The sequence below is a fragment of the Onychostoma macrolepis genome, chromosome 03, assembly GCF_012432095.1.
Source record: "Onychostoma macrolepis isolate SWU-2019 chromosome 03, ASM1243209v1, whole genome shotgun sequence".
In the NCBI taxonomy this organism is placed as follows: domain Eukaryota; kingdom Metazoa; phylum Chordata; class Actinopteri; order Cypriniformes; family Cyprinidae; genus Onychostoma; species Onychostoma macrolepis.
In genome coordinates, this window is record NC_081157.1 from 1,564,921 (window position 1) to 1,585,583 (window position 20,663).

At 39.0% G+C, this 20,663-nt stretch overlaps 1 protein-coding gene and 1 pseudogene across 1 annotated transcript; one reads left to right on the top strand and one right to left on the bottom strand.

Annotated features, from left to right (window-relative positions):
• Positions 1–4,889: 4,889 nt before the first annotated feature.
• Positions 4,890–13,397, top strand: LOC131537537 (uncharacterized). Its single transcript, XM_058771056.1, has 6 exons — positions 4,890–4,909; positions 5,309–6,084; positions 6,281–6,832; positions 11,192–11,569; positions 13,151–13,233; positions 13,353–13,397. The coding sequence occupies exons 1-6, from the start codon at positions 4,890–4,892 to the stop codon at positions 13,395–13,397; spliced, it is 1,854 nt and encodes a 617-aa protein (XP_058627039.1).
• LOC131537381 (oocyte zinc finger protein XlCOF6-like) lies at positions 11,066–19,004 on the bottom strand (annotated as a pseudogene).
• Positions 19,005–20,663: the final 1,659 nt, after the last annotated feature.

Below are 20,663 nucleotides of genomic sequence, written 5' to 3' on the forward strand. Positions count from 1 at the left end.
AAATTCACCAAGTACCAGTACTTGCAGTACAACCAATAGCTTAAAGAAACAAGCAGGTTTAGCAACAAACATGATACTGAGCACTGGATAAGCCCTAAAAGCAAGCACAATCCCAATACCCTAACAGCTTTAAAGCAAAGACCTTCTGAAATACCGTAGACTGCGGCAGCATGCCCTTTAAGAAGAACAGAAGCAGCGAAGGGTGCTCTTCTTTAATCAGCAGCCAAGAAGAGCAGCATGCCCCTTACCGGAAGAGAGTAGCAGCGAAGGGATGCTCTTCTTAATAAGCAGCTAAGAAGAGCAGCAAGCCCTTTTATGCAATACCTGAAAAATATGCAGAAAAATTGGCAGCTAATTGACTCACTAAAAATGACAAACACACGTACTGCATCCATAGAAGCAAGCAATGAACGGTTCAGAGAGAGATCGCATATTCTACCTGGCCTAAAAGCTTCAGCATCCATTTAAAAACTATAGAAACAGCATATGATAACTCAAATCAACTCAGTTTACAGGTTGTCATCTCCCATTGACATTGTGCTCATTATGTTACGCGTCTTCAATCTGACAACTAACGTGAGTGAAGACAGAAATCCTTACCAATGCACTCGATAGCTTTGCAACAGCATGTTGCAGTAGTCAGAGAAACTTAAGGAAATAGCAGTCCCAATAACTAGATGAGCCATAAGCAGCAAGCATATTTCGAGAACAATCAGATGGCCTAACAACAGGTTAAATATTAGCTTATTGCTGTTGCAAATTCACCAAGTACCAGTACTTGCAGTACAACCAATAGCTTTAAAGAAACAAGCAGGTTTAGCAACAAACATGATACTGAGCACTGGATAAGCCCTAAAAGCAAGCACAATCCCAATACCCTAACAGCTTTAAAGCAAAGACCTTCTGAAATACCGTAGACTGCGGCAGCATGCCCTTTAAGAAGAACAGAAGCAGCGAAGGGGTGCTCTTCTTTAATCAGCAGCCAAGAAGAGCAGCATGCCCCTTACCGGAAGAGAGTAGCAGCGAAGGGATGCTCTTCTTAATAAGCAGCTAAGAAGAGCAGCAAGCCCCTTTTATGCAAAACCTGAAAAAGATGCAGAAAAATTTACAGCTAGTTGACTCACTAAAAATGACAGCCTAATTTGCAGCAAACACATGTACTGCAGCCATAGAAGCGAGCAATGACGGTTCAGAGAGAGATCGCATATTCTACCTGACCTAAAAGCTTCAGCATCCATTTAAAAACTCTATAGAAACAGCATATAACTCAAATCACTCATCAGTTTACAGGTTGTCGTCTCCCATTGACATGGTGCTCGTTATGTTACGTGTCTTCAATCTGACAACCCACGCGAGTGAAGACAGAAATCCTTACCAATGCACTCGATAGCTTTGCAACAAGCATGTTGCAGTAGTCAGAGAAACTTAAGGAAATAGCAGTCCCAATAACTGGATGAGCCATAAGCAGCAAGCGTATTTCGAGAACAATCAGATGGCCTAACAACAGGTTAAATATTAGCTTATTGCTGTTGTGAATTTACCAAGTACCAGTACTTGCAGTACAACCAATAGCTTAAAGAAACAAGCTGGTCTAGCAACAAACATGATACTGAGCACTGGATAAGCCCTAAAAGCAAGCAAAATCCCAATACCCTAACAGCTTTAAAGCAAAGACCTTCTGAAATACCGTAGACTGAGAGCATGCCCTTTAAGAAGAACAGAAGCAGCGAAGGGGTGCTCTTCTTTAATCAGCAGCTGAGAAGAGCAGCATGCCCCTTTAATGCAGTACAGCATATGGTCAATACCCGACGTTTAGGCAACCTATGTTGCCCTTATCCAGATAATCGTTATCATTATAACCTTTGGTAGCAAGATCTACATACTGCCCTTTAAGTATCAAGCACGTTACAGGTACACTGATTAAAGCAACAGCATATCAAATAGAAATAAAAATAGATAAGTTTAATGAAACAGAATTCCCAATACTAGATGAGTCTTAAGCAGCAACCTGTTTCATATCAGACAGCCTTAAACAACATATTAAAAACAAGCCTCGCTGTGGTAGGTTTACTGGGTAATGTTACCAGCGTGACAAAATACAACCAATGAGCCTAAAGCAACAGCATGCCTAGCAAACAAACATGTTACTGAACAACTGCCTTAACAACGAGCAATATTTGACCATAGCATAATTGCCAACATAGCATAAGGCAATGAGAATGAAATAAGAACTTAGCTTAGCTTCGTGAAGACATTCAGAGATGAATAAAGGGTTAATGTTCATTTTACGTGGATGCTTTAACCCTCCTGATATCTTTACTTCTACCAGCGGGGAAGCAGATCTCGTGTAAAAGCGTTGTTGATGCAGTCACATTAGCACAACTTCAGCGATGATGTGCGGGCATTGCAGGCGAAGAGTCTATGTCAGTGATATAACGTTATGAGAAGCATTACTTGAGAAGCTTATATCGATCGCGGCGATTGCGTTCAAGTTCACAAACTTGTTGAATCTGGTGAGAACCCGTGGAACAAACCCCTGAAAATTCCTGACTGAAAGCTTTCCGTAGAGATGGAATTCGCCGTCTGATTTGCTCCTGAGCAAGCGGAAAAGCTGCTGATTGATACGGAAGAGAGCTTATATAGGAATGCAGCGATAGGTGTTGTATTCCTATAGGTAGATACGATCAGCTGGGAATCAGCTGATGCAAGCTTGACTCACGTGACCTGCCAGAACTAACGCTTCATTTTTGAACAAATTTGATTGGTTTGTCGATAGTGAGCGCAAATGCAGGTGATAAGCGGTTTTATTAAGCGAGTCATTGAGTTGTTCATTCAAACGATTCGTTCAAATGGCCGATTCATCAAGAATGAGACAGATGTTTGTGCATGGGTCATTGAATCTTTGACTCAACCGATTCGTTCAAAACACTGAATCATTCAAAACAGGATTGAGTGTTGCTGTGAGATGCGCTATGCTGTGATCTTTGTTTGGATTCATCAGATCTATTTTCGCTGCTAAATTAGACCAAAACAGTCATTATTTCATCTAAAATGTAAGTGACTTAATATTATTAACTTGTTTGTTGAACTGTCATATGAAATCAGTGTCACATTTTCAATCGTGAGGTGATGGTAAATTAAGTGATGGTCAATTGTCAGCTCTCTTGGTCGTGTGATGTATGTTGCTGAACTGTATTCAAATGTTATAAATATAAAACACCACATTTTGAAATTTAACTGCAGTATGTCATTTTAGTTTATTTGTGTGTGCTGCGCTCATAGACTTCAGAAAAACGGCGCTCATTTGTTTGATTTCTCCTCGAGAAGCTGCGCAAGCCTCAAAAGGTCCTTGCACCCTGACTGAGTCCGAAACTGTCGTATTCGTTTTTTCATATTCGTCATTTGGTGGCTCTCAATTGTCAAAAACACCCCTCAAAATATTTGCTATGGATGCGAAAAATGCAGAAAATCGAACCATCCGAATTCATTTTTATGACGGACGGAAGTTTCAGAGGCTGCAAACGTATAAAACGTGAGGTCGTATTTAGTTTTATATATATATATATATATGAAACAAATAAACTAGTCAGAATATAGGCTACAGTTAAAGCTTTCCTTTAGTTTTTGTGAAATGCTCACACACACGCACACAGCCACGTACACACAAACATGTTTAAATACATTTATGTTATTAATAAATAAATAACAATAAATTGTTGTAACAGCAATATCTCCAAGTTTTGTTTTTCACTGTAAAAATGTAATGATTTGCCAATGCAAAGAGAGTACCGCCACCTTTTCCCCCCACTTCAAGCACTGATTATAACACAAACAAATCATCCTCCTGGCGACTTTTTTTTTGTCAAAAGCGACAAATCCAGCGACTTTTACTGGTGTTTTTGTGGTGTTTGGAGACTCGAAAGCACGAATCACTCTGCAGTTAGGCCTACTGTGCTCAACGAGCAGCGGGTGCTGCCGTGAGCCCCTCTCCCGTCCAAAAGCACTCACAGGCGGTCAGTCTCTCAGTAGCCTTGCGCAGCAGTCAGAGCAGAGAGGAGACACACACCCCTCCGCGTCCTGGCTGCAAATGAATCGCGCATGCGCATGGCCGCCGCCGTTCCCGCCCTGGCTTACAGAGCGGGGTGTAAATGTAAATGTTCACTCACTCTCAGACAAAAATAAATCACTGCATTTAAATTGACTCACGACATAGCTCTCCATTCACTCTAGTCTAGTCTCTTGCCAAGTTCGCTTGTGCCAGCTCTCGCTAGTCTGTTATCAATCTCGATTTACATAGGCCTTTACTACAAAACCCCAACAGTCTTTTTAAAGACTAAACCCACAAACATTCTTGTTAAAGATTAGATCAAATCTCAGCCCTAGCCAGTCATTTTTTTTAACTGCTAGGCAGTAGGTACACTTAGCTAAAACTACCCACGCAACTAAGACACACACACACACACACACACTACAATCGTTAAGTATTAAAATAAAATCTGAATTGTCTGCAAAATAATTATTTTGTTTGTTTAATTAAAGATCGTGCCTAAGTCCCGACTGATTAGCCCCTGATACGTCTCTCAACATAGCCACACACACAGTTACATATTGCCTAAACTTTATTGAAAACATAACAAAAATGGAGAAATTTCTTGTGAGGACCAACAAGCCAACCGACGCACCTCCAGCTGCAAAAACACTTTGAAGGTACGATGAAGCATACCTGCAGTTTGGGTTTACAGTCACGGCTGATCTGAGACCTCAGTGTGTCGTGTGTGCCGAGGTGCTGGCAAACGACAGTATGAAGCCCTGCAAATTAAAAAGGCACCTCGAAACAAAGCATGCTGGCATTAAAAATAAACCGGCTGAATATTTTAAAAGAAAGCTTGATGGCCTCCATCAGCAACAGGCAACCATTTCAGTGCACAGCACTGTGTCTAAACAGTGTTTGGAGGCATTGTATGTAGTGGCCAAAAGAATCGGTAAACTGGGTAAACCGCATACAACCGCATACTCTGTGACGTCGCCTTGAAGATTCTCCTTCCTTTCGCGTCAACATATTTGTGTGAGGCAGGATTCTCAAAAATGACTGCACTCAAAACGAAATACCGCAATCGTGCACAAATCGAGGATGATTTGAGGCTATGTTTATCAAACATTGAGCCAAGAATTGAGGATCTTTGCAAGGCAAAGCAGGCTCAGGTCTCACATTAACATCACCTACCTGCAAGCTTCTGTAAAAAATGCAGATGATGCCTACTATTAGGCCTAGTAATAATAACAATAATAAAGCATAAATTAATATCAGAGGTCTGGTGCCAATTCCCAGTTATAGCAATAGCCTAGTAACATTTAATTCTCTCCTCTGTCCCCCTCCACCACCTCCCACCACTTCTATTACAGCTGATGACTTTGCTACTTTTTTTACAGACAAAACTAGATTGATCAGTGATCAGTTCTCACCTCCACGCACACAGGACCCCCAACCAACCACATCCACTGCTAAACCTCCCATCTTCTCCTTCTGTCCCCTGACGGAGGCTGAAGTATCCAAACTTCTCCTCTCCAACCATCCTACAACATGTCCTCTTGACCCAATCCCCTCACACCTTCTGCAAGCAATCTCTCCCACGCTCTTACCGACACTCACACACATCATCAACACATCCCTCCTCACAGGCATCTTCCCCACTGCGTTCAAGCAGGCTCGGGTAACCCCACTGCTCAAAAAACCTACATTAAACACTTCTCTTATAGAAAACTATAGACCTGTCTCTCTCCTTCCATTCATAGCGAAAACACTTGAACGTGTTGTCTTCAACCAGGTCTCATTGTTTCTTTCACAGAACAACAAACTGGACGCTAAACAGTCAGGTTGCAGGAGTGGCCATTCAACTGAGACTGCGCTTCTCTCGGTCACTGAAGCCCTGCGAATTGCAAAAGCCCATTCCAAATCATCAGTCCTCATTCTGCTGGATCTATCTGCCGCTTTTGACACTGTCAATCATCAGATACTCCTCTCCACTCTCTCATCACTGGGCATCGCTGGAATTCCACTTCGCTGGTTTGAATCCTATCTCACTGGTAGGTCTTTCAGGGTGGCCTGGGGAGGGGAGGTATCCAAAGCACATACACTGGTCACTGGGGTTCCTCAGGGATCGGTTCTTGACCCTCCTCTTCTCCACATACACTACATCACTGGGTCCCATCATACAGGCACATGGATTCTCCTACCACTGCTATGCTGATGACACACAGCTCTATCTCTCTTTTCAACCAGATGATCCAACGGTAGCTGCAAGGATCTCAGGTTGCCTGGCGGACATCTCGGCATGGATGAAAGAACATCACCTGCAGCTCAACCTGGCAAAGACTGAGCTTCTTGTCTTTCCCGCCACTCCGACTCTACAGCATGACATCACGATCCAGTTAGGTTCATCAACAATTACCCCATCAACTTCGGTCAGAAATCTTGGTGTAATCTTTGATGACCAGCTGACCTTCAAAGACCACATTGCAAAGACTGCTCGATCTTGCAGGTTTGCACTACACAACATCAGAAAGATCAGGCCCTTTCTGACGGAGCATGCTGCACAACTTCTTGTCCAGGCCCTTGTCATTTCTAGGCTGGACTACTGCAATGCTCTTCTGGCTGGACTTCCATCAAACACAGTCAAACCTCTACAAATGATTCAGAATGCGGCGGCACGACTGGTCTTCAAGGAACCCAAAAGAGCCCATGTTACACCTCTCTTTATCTCATTGCATTGGCTACCAATCGCAGCTCGCATCAAGTTCAAGACACTGATGCTTGCTCATAGAACAACCACAGGCTCAGCACCCGCCTACATGCACTCACTATTAAGAATCTACATCCTCCAGAAGTCTGAGATCTGCTAGTGAGCGACGCCTCGTGGTACCATCACAAAGAGGCTCAAAATCACTCTCCAGAACATTCTCGTTCACCATTCCTTGCTGGTGGAATGATCTTCCCACCCATATTCGGAGTGCTGGATCCCTGTCAATCTTCAAGCAACAGCTGAAAACTCATCTCTTTCGACACTACTTGACTTCAACCTACACATAAAAAAAAAAAAACTCTTTCTCCTTATTTATTCCTTCCCTTGCTAGCTTGTACTTATTTAAACAATGCCTGAGACTTGGTGTTACAAGCACTTCGCTTGTCGGATTGCCTCTTCAAGATGAATCGCTTCATGTGTTCCCCAAATTGTAAGTCGCTTTGGATAAAAGCGTCTGCAAAATGACTAAATGTAAATGTAATGATAATAGGCCTATACTGATGATAATTATAATAATAACAACAACAACAACAATAAAGCATGTAACCTCATATAATTATATAGCAATAGCCTAGTAATGATGATAGGCCTACTACTACTCATAATAATAATAATGTCTGCAAGCTCACATTAGAAGTCTGGTGCGACTGCCAATTATAACAATAGCCTAGTAATGATAATAGGCCTACCTACTGCTACTGATGATAATAATAATGTGGGCCTAAAAATAATAGCCTAGGGCTATCTATCTATGCAAGGTGGTGTGTGTGGGTTGGGGGGGGTGCGGGGTAGGAGGGGGGTTACTGGGGCCCCAACTGCAATGAACCAGCTTTAGGGGGGCCCAATCAGGTGGCTACTTTTACAGTCGTCCCATCGTACCATTCGATAAAAAGTACATGCATGGTTATTCTCAAGGGCTTACATGTCCTTGCTATGTGTTTTTCTCTGAAATCGTTGATTTGCAGGCATTCAAGTTCACAAACAACAGGGGCCTCAAAGGGTTAAATAAAAATACCCATTCACCCTATCAGTTACACAATACATTGATCATTGAATACTTATTGAATACTGATTAAAGAATACAATTAAAAGATATATGTAAGATAAATGTAATTTAAAACATTTCCACTACATGATCTACATGATCTTGTCCAATGGGTAAAGGAACCAGCACATATTCATGGCCGTAGACTAGATCTGGTCCTATCTCAAGGTCTGTCTATTTTAAATGTGCAATTTTTTTCTGACCTTCCATGCTGCACAGTTAAACCTAAAAAACCTGTAAAATGGTCACGAGTGGGCCTATCTGGCCCATTGGCTGCTGACGACTTCATTGCAATGTTTGAAAAGGAATGTCGTATGATTTCAGTCGAAAATTGTGCTGCTGTTTTAAATGCTGATAAACTTCTCAATATGTTTAATTCACTTTGTACCAGTGTCTTAGATACTATTGCTCCTCTGAGATCTAACCAATGTAAAGATAAATACGAACCCTGGTTGAATAGTGATACTCGCTGTCTTAGACAAGTCTACCGAAGAGCAGAGCGGCGATGGAAAAAGGACATGAGATTATGCGAGTTCTTAACTGTGTATCAAAAAGCTGTGAAAGCTGCTAGCTCCATGTTTCTCTCGGAGCAAATTACTAAGAACTCTAGTAGTTCTAGGAACTCCTGTCGGACAACATCTCCAGGATGCTACACTCCATCTGACTAGTAAGCCAATTCTCAAATAACTGATATGATGACTTTTGTTCTACCCACTCAAATGATAGAAGTACTTGCGTTGTCCAATCTACACAGACTGTGTCTGTCATTTCATTTTTATTGCTTTTCAATTGTTCTTGCTTGATTTATTGTTATTATTCATGGGCTTTCTTTAGCTTTCTGACAAGTCTCAAAGGACCAGAGACCGCATGAAAAAAAGTATAACTTCTCTGAAATGTTTTTCAATCTGCAGGCAGTCATATAAAAGACCTCATTCACCCTATACTGTAGGTTACCATTGAATACTTATTGAGCACTGTTTAAAGATTACATTCAAAAGATGTATGTAAGATAAATGTATTTAAGTGAAATCAACCATCAATGGTATTTTAAAAATTCCCATTACAAGACTAGCAGTCACGTCTGAACCTGCATGAAGTCTCCTGTCTATTCAAGCCATGATAACAACAGACAGACACACTCCTGATGGCTGAGGATGTTCTTGTAAATCCTGTAAGAGAACTGTGTTTCTCAGTGTTAAGTTACAGTGTTTTTCTGCCAGCCCAGTTGGACCAGTTCTTCAGTTTTACTTGCTCTGTCAACAGTGAACTACCACAAAAGTTACACATATTCAGAGGTTCTTGCCTGTGTCAGATCATGCCTCCATGCTAGAAATATCAGATCCAGCCCCAGACATGCCAGATCTTGTCAGAAAAATCTGTTTTGTCTGATACCCAAAACTGTAACAAGTCTTCTATCAGCCAAGAAGTTGACTGAGCAAAGCCAGTGAAGAGCAGAAGACGAAGTGATGATGATAAAAAAGAGTTTATTGAATCATCTTAGTTGCATATGTTTCAATGCTCAGATTTCATCTGACCAGAACAAATCCAACAAGTGTTATTATACCACAAACAATAGCAAAGGAAAATGACTGCTTCACAATGTCCCATAAACCTTGAATTTCTATAAAATTCTCTTACTCATGAACACAAACGTCCCTTGAAACCACACATTATAAGACTAAACAGTAGAAAAATAATAATATAATATAAATGAGTAATCAATTAACTAATCAATAAATGAAGTATGTAAATGGCTTAAATGATTATTATAAATTATACAATTTAATTATAAAATGATTAAAAGATAAATGGTTATAATTGAATGAATGAATATTAAAAAAGGAAAGTAAAACACAACACAAATGTTTGGTACAGCACACGCAGGTTGCTACAAAGAATCCTTAGATCCTTCACATGTAATTAAAGGACAGAGAGCAAAGTAGGGATGAGAGAGGACTGAGCCGACAGACATCAGACTCAAACCTGCACCACAGCTCTGATCAAAGATTTATTTTCAAAAATAGAGTAAACGTAAAATATATCGAATCTATTATACATTTGCATTTACATCTTGTTGATTTGTGCATCTCAAATCTGTCTCCTGTTGTGATTAGCCTTTGATTTTATGCATAAATTATGTTACTGTATTTCTGCATGATAATAAACTTTAAAAAAAGAAAAAAAACACCTGTCCTTTTTCTTAGTATAAATTCATTTTAACCTACACTGTAAAAAGATTGCTGTAAAAATGGTTACAGCATTATTACCGTATTTTCATTTTCATGTAGTTTAAACATTTTTTACCTGTAAAAAACAATCAAATTGTGGTACAGCACTGCAATCCATGATTTTTACCACCCCAACCCCATAAAAATCACAATAACTCATGATCAGTAAGATTTTTGATGTTTTTAAAGAATTCTCTTCTGAACACCAAGCCTGCATTTATTTGATCCAAAATACAGCAAAAGCAGTAATATTGTGAAATATTTTTAATATTTAAAATAACAGCTTTCTATTTGAATATATTTTAAAATGTAATTTATTCCTGTGATCAAAGTTAAATTTTCAGCATCATTACTCCAGTCTTCAGTGTCACATGATCCTTCAGAAATCATTATAATATGCTGATAAACATTTATTATTATTATTATTATTATTATCATCATAAATATTTAAAACAGTTGAGTAAATTTTTACAGGTTTCTTTGATAAATAGAAAGATCCAAAGATCAACATTTATCTTAAATTAAAAGATTTTGTTACATTATACACAAATGGTATATACAGTATATATACCATTCAAAAGCTTGGATTCAGTATTATAGGGGTTATAGAAATTACTATTTTTATTTAGCAAGGATGGTTTAAATTGATCTAAAGTGAAGATAAAGACATTTATAATGTCACAAAAGATTTATATTTCAGATAAATGCTGTTCTGAACTTTCTATTCATCAAGGAAACCTGAAAAAATTGTACTCAGCTGTTTTCAACATAATAATAATAGTTTTTTGAGCAGCAAATCGGTATATTAGAATGATTTCTAAAGCATCATGTGACACCGAAGACTGGAGTAATGATGTTAAAAATTCAGCTTTGATGACAGGAATCAGATGACAGAAATATATTCCAATAGAAAACATTTATTTTAAATAGTAAAAATATTTCAAATTCATTGTACTGTTTTTGCTGTACTTTGGATCAAATAAATGCAGGCTTGGTGAGCAGAAGAGGCTTCTTTAAAAACATTAAAAATCTTACTGTTCAAAAACTGTTGACTGGTAGTGTTGAAATGAAACTGAAATAATACAGTAAAAATGAGTTTGTGTTGTGTTAAATTTCAGTAATTTTGACAGTCAAAGTTGACAAGCTCTCCGATGAGAAACAGCAGGATGGGATTCAGGCAGATCATGTGTTTCTGCTGGTGATCAAACTGGATTCGAGATTTACAGAGGAAGAGAAAATCATAATGGAATGGATTCAGGAGAACATCGGAGAAGATGCTGCTCATTACACCATCATTCTGTTCACTCATGTGGATTTGCTGAGGGAAACATTGTTAGAGGAGCATAACAAATACAGTCCAGATCTCCAGGCATTTACTGAGAGTTTTGGTAGCAGATATCACTCATTTAACAATGAAGACACAGAGAACCGCTCTCAGGTCACTGAACTGCTGGAGAAGATTGAGAAGATGGCAGAGAGAACTACACAAATGAAAAGTTTAAAAAATCATAGAAAGAGATGTCTATTTAGAAAATGTTAAACAGCGGCGGTGATGAGGCTTCATTCAGTTCAGCTGTGCCTCATCACACGCCGCCAGCCCTCGCTGTTTCCACGCCCCTCCTCTCTTGCACACCCACTCCCGTCGGGAGCCTGGTGAAGGGCTGCGAATATGGGACGGGGTGGTGATGACAATAAGGGGGAGGCAACCGACTCGTCACAGTATATACAAAACTATAACTTTTTATGACAGTAGCCTACTCGCGCCCCCCCCGGGAGAGTGTCCACTGGGTTAGAGTGTGAGGCCCACAGGGATTTGTCTTATCTTGAAATGTACACTTTTGACGATAAAAACTGGACTGTGAGTCTGCTTCTCATCTCTTGACTCACCGATCTCTCTGTGTGTTAACAGATCAACTTCTGCACAAATTAAAAGCAAAGACAGACAAAACTAATTTTCATTTTCATTCTCAGTCTTCACAATTATTTTATTACTTTATGAAATTAGGATTTCTGCAACGATCAAAAGCATCAATGAGATTTGCAAAATCTTTAGCTAAAACCGTAGAATTACAACAGCCATGAATGTTAAAATCACCAACAATTAGCAGCCTGTCATATTTGAGAGTAATAACTCCAAAAAAACAAACAAACATAGAATTCATTTATAAAATCTTTGTTTGATTTCGGTGGTTAGTACGCCACTGCTACAACCAAAGAGTTTGTTTGGTCCAGTAGAAAAAGCTGAACTTCAAAACTTGTATATGAGTCTATTTCTAGTATCGGACAGCAAAAGCTGTTCTTAAAAATAGATGCCAACCCTCCACCCCGGCCAGAAAGTTGGGGGGAGGTTAAAAAATTGCAGTTGTGCAGTACGAGTTCAGCAAACAAGCTAATATCTCCAGTGGAGAGCCACGTTTCTGTCACAAATATGAAATCCAGGCTGCCAGCGGTTATACAATCATTTAAAATAAATGTATTGTTTCCCAACAATCTGGCACACAGCCGCTCATGTCTTTGTTGCAGCAAAGCTCCATGGTATTTTTTCTATATTAATCAGCATTTGATGATCATACATTAATGATGTAACAGCATAGTGAGTGGTATTTTGGCTTATCTGTGATAATACATAAACACAAACAAGCGGAAGAACAGACGGCATGCTATGACCACCAGCGCCATCTTGAAATGTACACTCCACGACCCCCTCAGAACAGTCTTTCGACCCACCGGCTGAGAAACACTGGTATAAATTGTTGGATTAATGCTCAATAAAGCTATTACAGTCATTAACTACTACTACTATTACTACTATCTTGTGTCCTGCAATAAACATTTACTCATACTCTCTTTTATGAGATGAAGAAAAAAAATAAAAGAAAATCAGCTGCACTGATTTCTAAATTTTAGCATCGGCCAAAAACCCATATTGGTTGACCTCTATTCCTGACACTTAAATTAACTGTTTTGCCACTTTTGCACTTGTTGTTACTGTATTTTGAATGCAAAAGGCACTTTTGAAGGCAGATTTGGACCTTGGATAAACTCTCGTTTGTATGAACTTTCTGGTGTTTTTTCAGGTCTGAAGCCCTCTACAAATTTTACTGCATTGACCACATGCGTTCAGTTTCTCTCCAGGGTGGATGTTCATGTGGTCCTTAAGGTTTGCTGAGTGTGAGAAACTCTTCGCGCTGCTGTTTTTTGCATTGGTCTGACCAGACAAATCTCATGTGAAAATCGTACTGAATTTTTGTTTCTGAACAGTTGTGTTGGTGTGAACAGGAGTTAACAGATACCAATCAACTGATGTCCTGTTGCTCATCATGACTGTTAGGAAACTAATTGGTTTCACCTCTAAGCGGTGCCTCCACTGCATTTTTCCTGACATCTGTTGTGGATCTTCTCATGTGATTTCAGAGATCCTGACCGAGTGAATGTCTTGTCACAGTGTGAACACTTGTAAGGTTTCTCTCCAGTGTGGATCTTCTCATGTGTTTTCAGATTTCCTAACAGACTGAATCTCTTGTCACAGTGTGAACACTTGTAAGGTTTCTCTCCAGTGTGAACTCTCTGGTGCAGTTTTAAACTGCTCGCTTTAGTAAAAGTCTTGTCACACTTAAAGCACATGTGCTCTCTCACACCAGTGTGTGTTTTCTGATGTTCTTTTAAACTCTGCAGCAGTGAAAAACTCTTTCCACATTCAGAACATGAGTGTGGCTTCTCCTTCGTATGAACGGTCAGGTGTTTCTTCAGGTTTGATGCCCAGAAAAATGTTTTTTCGCATTGATCACATGCAAACGGCTTGACTCCGGTGTGGATTCTCATGTGATGTTTAAGATTTTTTTTAATCGAGAATCTCTTTTCACACAGTTCACACATGAACGGCTTCTCTCCGGTGTGGATCCTCATGTGAAGCCCAAGACTTGCTTTGATTCTGAATCTCTTCCCACATCTATCACATGCATATGGCTTCTCTCCGGTGTGGATTCTCATGTGAAGTTTAAGTCTAGTTTTAACTGAGAATGTCTTTTCACACTGATCACATGAGAATGGTTTCTCTCCGGTGTGGATCCTCATGTGACTCTTAAGGTATGATGAATCTGTGAAACTCTTCCCACATTGATCACACGCATAAGGCTTTTCTCCAGTATGAACTCTCATGTGTTTCTCAAGGTCTGTTTTTCCTCTGAAGTTATTCCCGCACTGATCGCAGGTGAACGGTTTCTCTCCAGTGTGGATTTTCATGTGACTCTTAAGGTATGATGAATCCGTGAAACTCTTTCCACACTGATAACACATGAATGGCTTCACTCCAGAATGAACTCCCATGTGATGCTCAAGATTTTGTTTGTTTGAGAATGTCTTTTCACACTGATTACACATGAACAGCTTCACTCCGGTGTGGATCGTCATGTGACTCTTAAGGTGTGATGAATTTGTGAAACTCTTCCCACATTGATCGCATGCGTATGGTTTCTCTCCAGTGTGGATCCTCATGTGCTGCCTAAGATGTACTTTTTGTGTGAAACTCTTCTCGCACTTTTCGCAGGTGAATGGCTTCTCTCCAGTGTGGATTCTCATGTGAAACACAAGACTTGATTTGCGTGAGAAACTCTTCCCACATTGATCACATGCGTAGGGCTTCTCTCCGTGTGAATTCTCATGTGTACTTTAAGTCCAGCTTTATATCTGAAGCTCGTACCACATTGAACACATGTGAACGGTTTCTCCAGTGTGGATTTTCATGTGACTCTTAAGGTATGATGAATCCGTGAAACTCTTTCCACACTGATAACACATGAATGGCTTCACTCCAGAATGAACTCCCATGTGATGCTCAAGATTTTGTTTGTTTGAGAATGTCTTTTCACACTGATTACACATGAACAGCTTCACTCCGGTGTGGATCGTCATGTGACTCTTAAGGTGTGATGAATTTGTGAAACTCTTCCCACATTGATCGCATGCGTATGGTTTCTCTCAGTGTGGATCCTCATGTGCTGCCTAAGATGTACTTTTGTGTGAAACTCTTCTCGCACTTTTCGCAGGTGAATGGCTTCTCTCCAGTGTGGATTCTCATGTGAAACACAAGACTTGATTTGCGTGAGAAACTCTTCCCACATTGATCACATGCGTAGGGCTTCTCTCCGGTGTGAATTCTCATGTGTACTTTAAGTCCAGCTTTATATCTGAAGCTCGTACCACATTGAACACATGTGAACGGTTTCTCTCCGGTGTGAAATGTCATGTGTTTTTTAAGGTTTGATGATTGTGTGAAACTCTTCCCGCACTGATCACATGTGAACGGCTTCTCTCCAGTATGAACTCTCATGTGACACTCAAGACTATGTTTGTTTGTGAAACTCTTTCCACACTGAGTGCAGGTGATAGATTTCTTGGCTCTTCTTTTCTTTAAAAATGTCTTTTTAGTCTTTGAGCATCTCAAAGGTTTTTCTCCAGGGTTGTCATGATGTTTCTCCTCCACTTCACTCAGTTCTTCACTCTCTTCCATCAGCTCTGAAATGAAAAAAACAATTGATTTCATTTTCAGTACATCAAAATAATTCAGAGAGAAATATAAAGTGAAAAGACATAAAAAATAAGCTCTGATGTAATAAACTGCAACTAGCTACAACGATCATTTTGATCAAATTAATGTGTCACTGAATCTTTCCATGAATGAGGTACATCGATCTCAGAATGTCTGGACCAAACATAGCGGTGGCAGAATCTAATTTTTCAGAGTTACAGACAAATCCACATAATGTATAATAAAATATATAAATAAAATTAGTAACATAAAATTAAGATGAAAATATATTATTAAGATACTACTCAAACTCAATTTATTAAAAAAAAACAGGACTCAACTCCAACTCGACAAGGTGGACTCAATACTATGGCAGCTGACTTAAAAAAAAAAAAAAAGTAAAAACATATGCTGGGGAGGAAAGGGTTAAAGTTTTCATAAGATTTGAACACGTTTTATGGTGTAATAATTTCAGTTAATTTCTCAGTTTAAAAAAACCCAGTATATTTTAAATAATTATTTATTGGCATCTTTTTATGAATGAAGGCCAGTATCACGGATAACAATTCAGCAATGCTGATGTCTCCATGCAACTGATTTTTTTCTCCTCATTTTAACCATTAATTATATTTAAAGCTGCAGTCCGTAACTTTTTTTGTTTAAAAAGGATCCAAAATCAATATTTGAGCAAGTACATAACCAGCCAGTGTTCAAAACTATAACCTTACTTTAGCCCGATTCACAACGGTTAGCTTATAATAATGTTTTCTAATTTGAGTTGTACAGGTAGGTTTTCATGGGAAATTCGAGCATGGCACTGCGTCATTACATCACATCTGTAAACATAAAGAAGTTGTCCCGGCTACTAGGCTTTCACATGTGAGGATCCTGCAGGTGGAGGATCGTTTATAGCCTTTTCTCACAGCAGCTGGAATAATTAAATGTATCATTTTGATGGCGGATTTTAATCCGGAAAGGATTATGTGTTTATGAAACACGTGAATTAAAAACATAGTTTTAAATGTGCTTCTGATTACAGATAGCCTGAGTTTACACAAGATTTGTATTTTAAAGAAAACCAGTTCGAAGGGTTTGCTTTTTGGGTTAAAATAATTTCTTAATATGAAATTCGAATGGTATGACAATTACATTAAACTGTACAAAAATTGAAATCTACACGCTAATACACACTATACTCAGTCACGCAATGCTGATGTAGTGAATTTGAGAATAAAGTATAAAAATAATAATAATTTGCATGGTTTGATGTGATATGAGCTAACTGATCTTTAGATTTAATCACCATTGGTAGCGTGATTTATGGTAATGCTTTTTTCCTCAGTTGGTCAGAACAAACGTGGCAGACTTGTAACTTACTTGTTCAGATGACAAAATTATTATACTAATCTGTGATTGCGAAGAACAGTAAATATCCCCACCGGTGCGGTGACTGACTGCCACACATTCACCTCAAAACATTAGATTCATCCATGCTAGAGCCGTGCCGGAGCATAACCCAGATAACTGCAAATCCAGGTTTTCAAATAATAGATGGTGACAAAGAAGCAAAACTTATCGACTGCAGCTTTAACTTTAAAGAGTAATTGAAATCTATCAATTTTAACATTTATTAGGCTTCAAAAAATATAACAACTTTTTAATTTAAGTGAACTTAAGACTTTGTTTAATTGTTAAAATAAGCATCACGGGGGGTTCTGGTTGCATGGCAATGGAGTAAGATATTCCTAGCTCGAGCTCCTGCCGAACTCCTGTTTTATAAAGGAAATAAGCGCCTTGTAACAAAGGATTAGGTGGAATCTGCTTTGAATGCGTTTATAAAACAAGAAAATAGATGATATGTGGGCCAATGGCTGAAAAACTACGCAAATATAAATATGACACATTATCTGGTACTAGGCCCAACACTGGACAGCCCAGAGAAGATGGACGCGACAGCCTTGAAATCAGAGATTCTTTGCTCGCTAAAAGCGGACATCTCGGAGGTGATTAAATCCGAACTGAAAAATGCGCTTGCAATGATTTCAGTTCCCTTAAAAACGAAATACAAGCGGTAAAAACAAAAATAATAAATAATACGGCAGCAATTCACTCTGAGATAGACCAAATGAAGGCTACGATCAAGGAAGTGGAAGGCGGGCTATCAGCGTGGTCAGACGAAGTGACAGCCTTGCAATCTGTGGTAACCGATTTGAAAGCAGAGGTGACTGTGCTGAGAGGAAGATGCAAAGACATGGAGGGAAGGATGAGAAGGTGCAACATTAGGATACTGGGGGTAGCTGAGACGGATGGATCAAGCTCTACTGTTTCGGTTTCGAGGCTGCCGAGAGAATCACTACAGCTGGAAAAGGATGTACTTGTGGATCGTTCGCACAGAAGTCTTGCACCAAGAGGTCCGGATGGAAAGCCACGTGCCATCGTGGCTACACTTCATTATTACCAAGACTGTGTCGAGGTGCTGAGACGTGCGTGCAGTCGGGCCCTGCTGAGATTTAACGGGGAATCAATCGCCATCTCTCCAGACTATACTGCAAGCGTTGCCAAGGCCAGGGCTGCGTTCACGGAGGTTCGGAAACTGTTGCGTAATCGCCAGGGCGTTCGGTTTGGTATCCTATTTCCAGCTCGACTACGCATCTCTCATGATGAAGCGATGACGTACGTCAAGAAGAACATCATTCCTACAGAGACTCGAACGTGACTGTGAGACTGAGTTCTGTGTATATACGTTATTTCAACTTAAAATTTACCCCAACGGAGTAATAATTTGTTTTCATTTTCTTTAGGTCTTGCCATGGGGGTAGACTTGTGTTACTCAGTCATGAGCAAATTATGTTCTGACTAATCGCAAGGACAACTTTGACAGGACAATATTTAATTAAATGGTTTAGCTGCAGATGTTAATATCACCAGTTAGTGTTATACGTGCACTATTAAAGCTTCCTGTCCTCCTCTTATCTGTTTGTGTATCTTGATAAATAATTTTTTGTCACCTTTTAGATATGAGCTTGTGATGCTCGGCCACAACATCTTGAGGGAAGCGTATAATATTGTCATTGCTTTTGCCTTTGTTATCAGGTTTATTTTATTGTAATTTTTTTTATTATTATTTAATTTTTTGATTGTTATTATTATTATTACTACTGTCCTATGCAGCAGAGTTTATGTTATAATAGCATGATGCGCTATTTATTTATTAAATCCTATGGCATAGCTGACATATGGTGGTTTCGCAATCTTACCTCCAGAGAATATTCTTTCTTCTCCCCTGTCCATAAGACCTATACTCCCGTATAGATCATTTCTTCCTGGATAAAAGACTCCTTCCCCTCGTTACCAATTGTGATTACAGAACTATAGTAATTTCAGATCACAGTCCTCTAATTATGAAAATGTGTATCCCTAATATACAGTCCAGTTACCATCCTTGGAGACTCAACTCTCTGCTCCTTTTGGAAGAAGCTTTTACTAAATTAATCTCTTCTGAGATTACATCACTTCTTGAGATCAATCAAACACCCGGGATGTCTTCTTTAACTATATGGGAGTCGCTAAAGGCATACTTGCCAGGCCAGATAATCTCATATTGTGCAAATAAAAATAAAAACAATTCTGCACGCCTTAAAGAGCTGATGGATGAAATACTGAAATTAGACGGGCTAAATAGTCATACGCCCTCTGCAGATATAATGAAAAAGCGTATTTTATTGCAGACCGAGTTTGATCTCCTATCAACGCGGCAGACTGAGTATCTCATCTCTAAGTCACGGCATGTGTGTTATGAACACGGAGAAAAGGCTGGACAAATACTTGCTCATCAGTTGAGGCAAAGGACTGCCAATCAGACCATTCCTGCCATCAATGATGAGCTGGGCTCAAAAAATACTGATAGCTTAAAAATTAAAAATTGTTTCCAAAATTTCTATCAGACACTGTACACCTCTGAGGTATATGAGGACTCCTCCTCGCTGGAGTCTTTTTTTGAAAGTGTACGTGTCCCCTCCATAGAACCAGAGTTGACTGCTGAATTGGAGGAGGACCTTACGGTTGAAGAGATAAAATCAGCAATTAGATCTATGCACAGTGGCAAATCACCAGGGCCGGATGGTTTCTCAACAGATGTCTTTAAAAAATTCTCAGATCAGCTCTGATCTGCTTCACTTTCAGTGAAATCCCTTCCACCAACCATGCATCAGGCAGTTATTTCTTTAATTCTTTAATGTGGATTTGGCCACAAGTTTATATCTTAGATCAAACTTTTATATACATCTCCATTGGCTGCTGTACGCACTAACAATAATATATCCGCTTACTTTGAGCTTCAACGCGGCACGAGGAGGATGTGATATTTAAGCCTGCTATTGTGAAGATACTCAAAAAACTGACATTGTCATTATAGCATTATTGTACGAAAGAAAACTCTAATGCTAGCCAAAGAACGACAGAAAAAAAACAGAAGCTGTGTTAGTTTAGTTAAATATCTTGTTAAAACCTAAATAAAAATTAATTGAATGCATTAACGTTGACAGCATTATTTTTTATTTAAAAAATAAACAAATAATTTTTCATTATTAACAGGAACATAATTAACATTGCTTTATAATTTGAAATGTAGAATATCTATAGCAAAGTCACAATGTTTGAACAAAAGGAATAAACTGTAAATGCACAGGTCTGCAGGCATTTTTTTGTGTTTCTTTACATAGGATACGTTACCATAAAAACATGAGGAAGACAAAAAGTACAAAAATGGTCAAATAAATATACAATAAAACAAAGATACAAGTGAAATAAACAGGAAGGTCTATTAACATTACAGTAATATGACCTCCAAAAGAAATCTAATAAAGTAATCAAATGTAAAATAACACTGCATAGTTTTCACTGTATAAATTGATACATTATTGATTATTAAAGCCAAAGTTATTAATTTAGGAGCTGTGATGAATTTTCTCTTTGCCTTTAGTTGTTTGATTCACATTAATAGCGCAATTGCAGGTTTATTAGACTGCTGCCACTTTACATAAGACCTTATGCAGATCTAATAA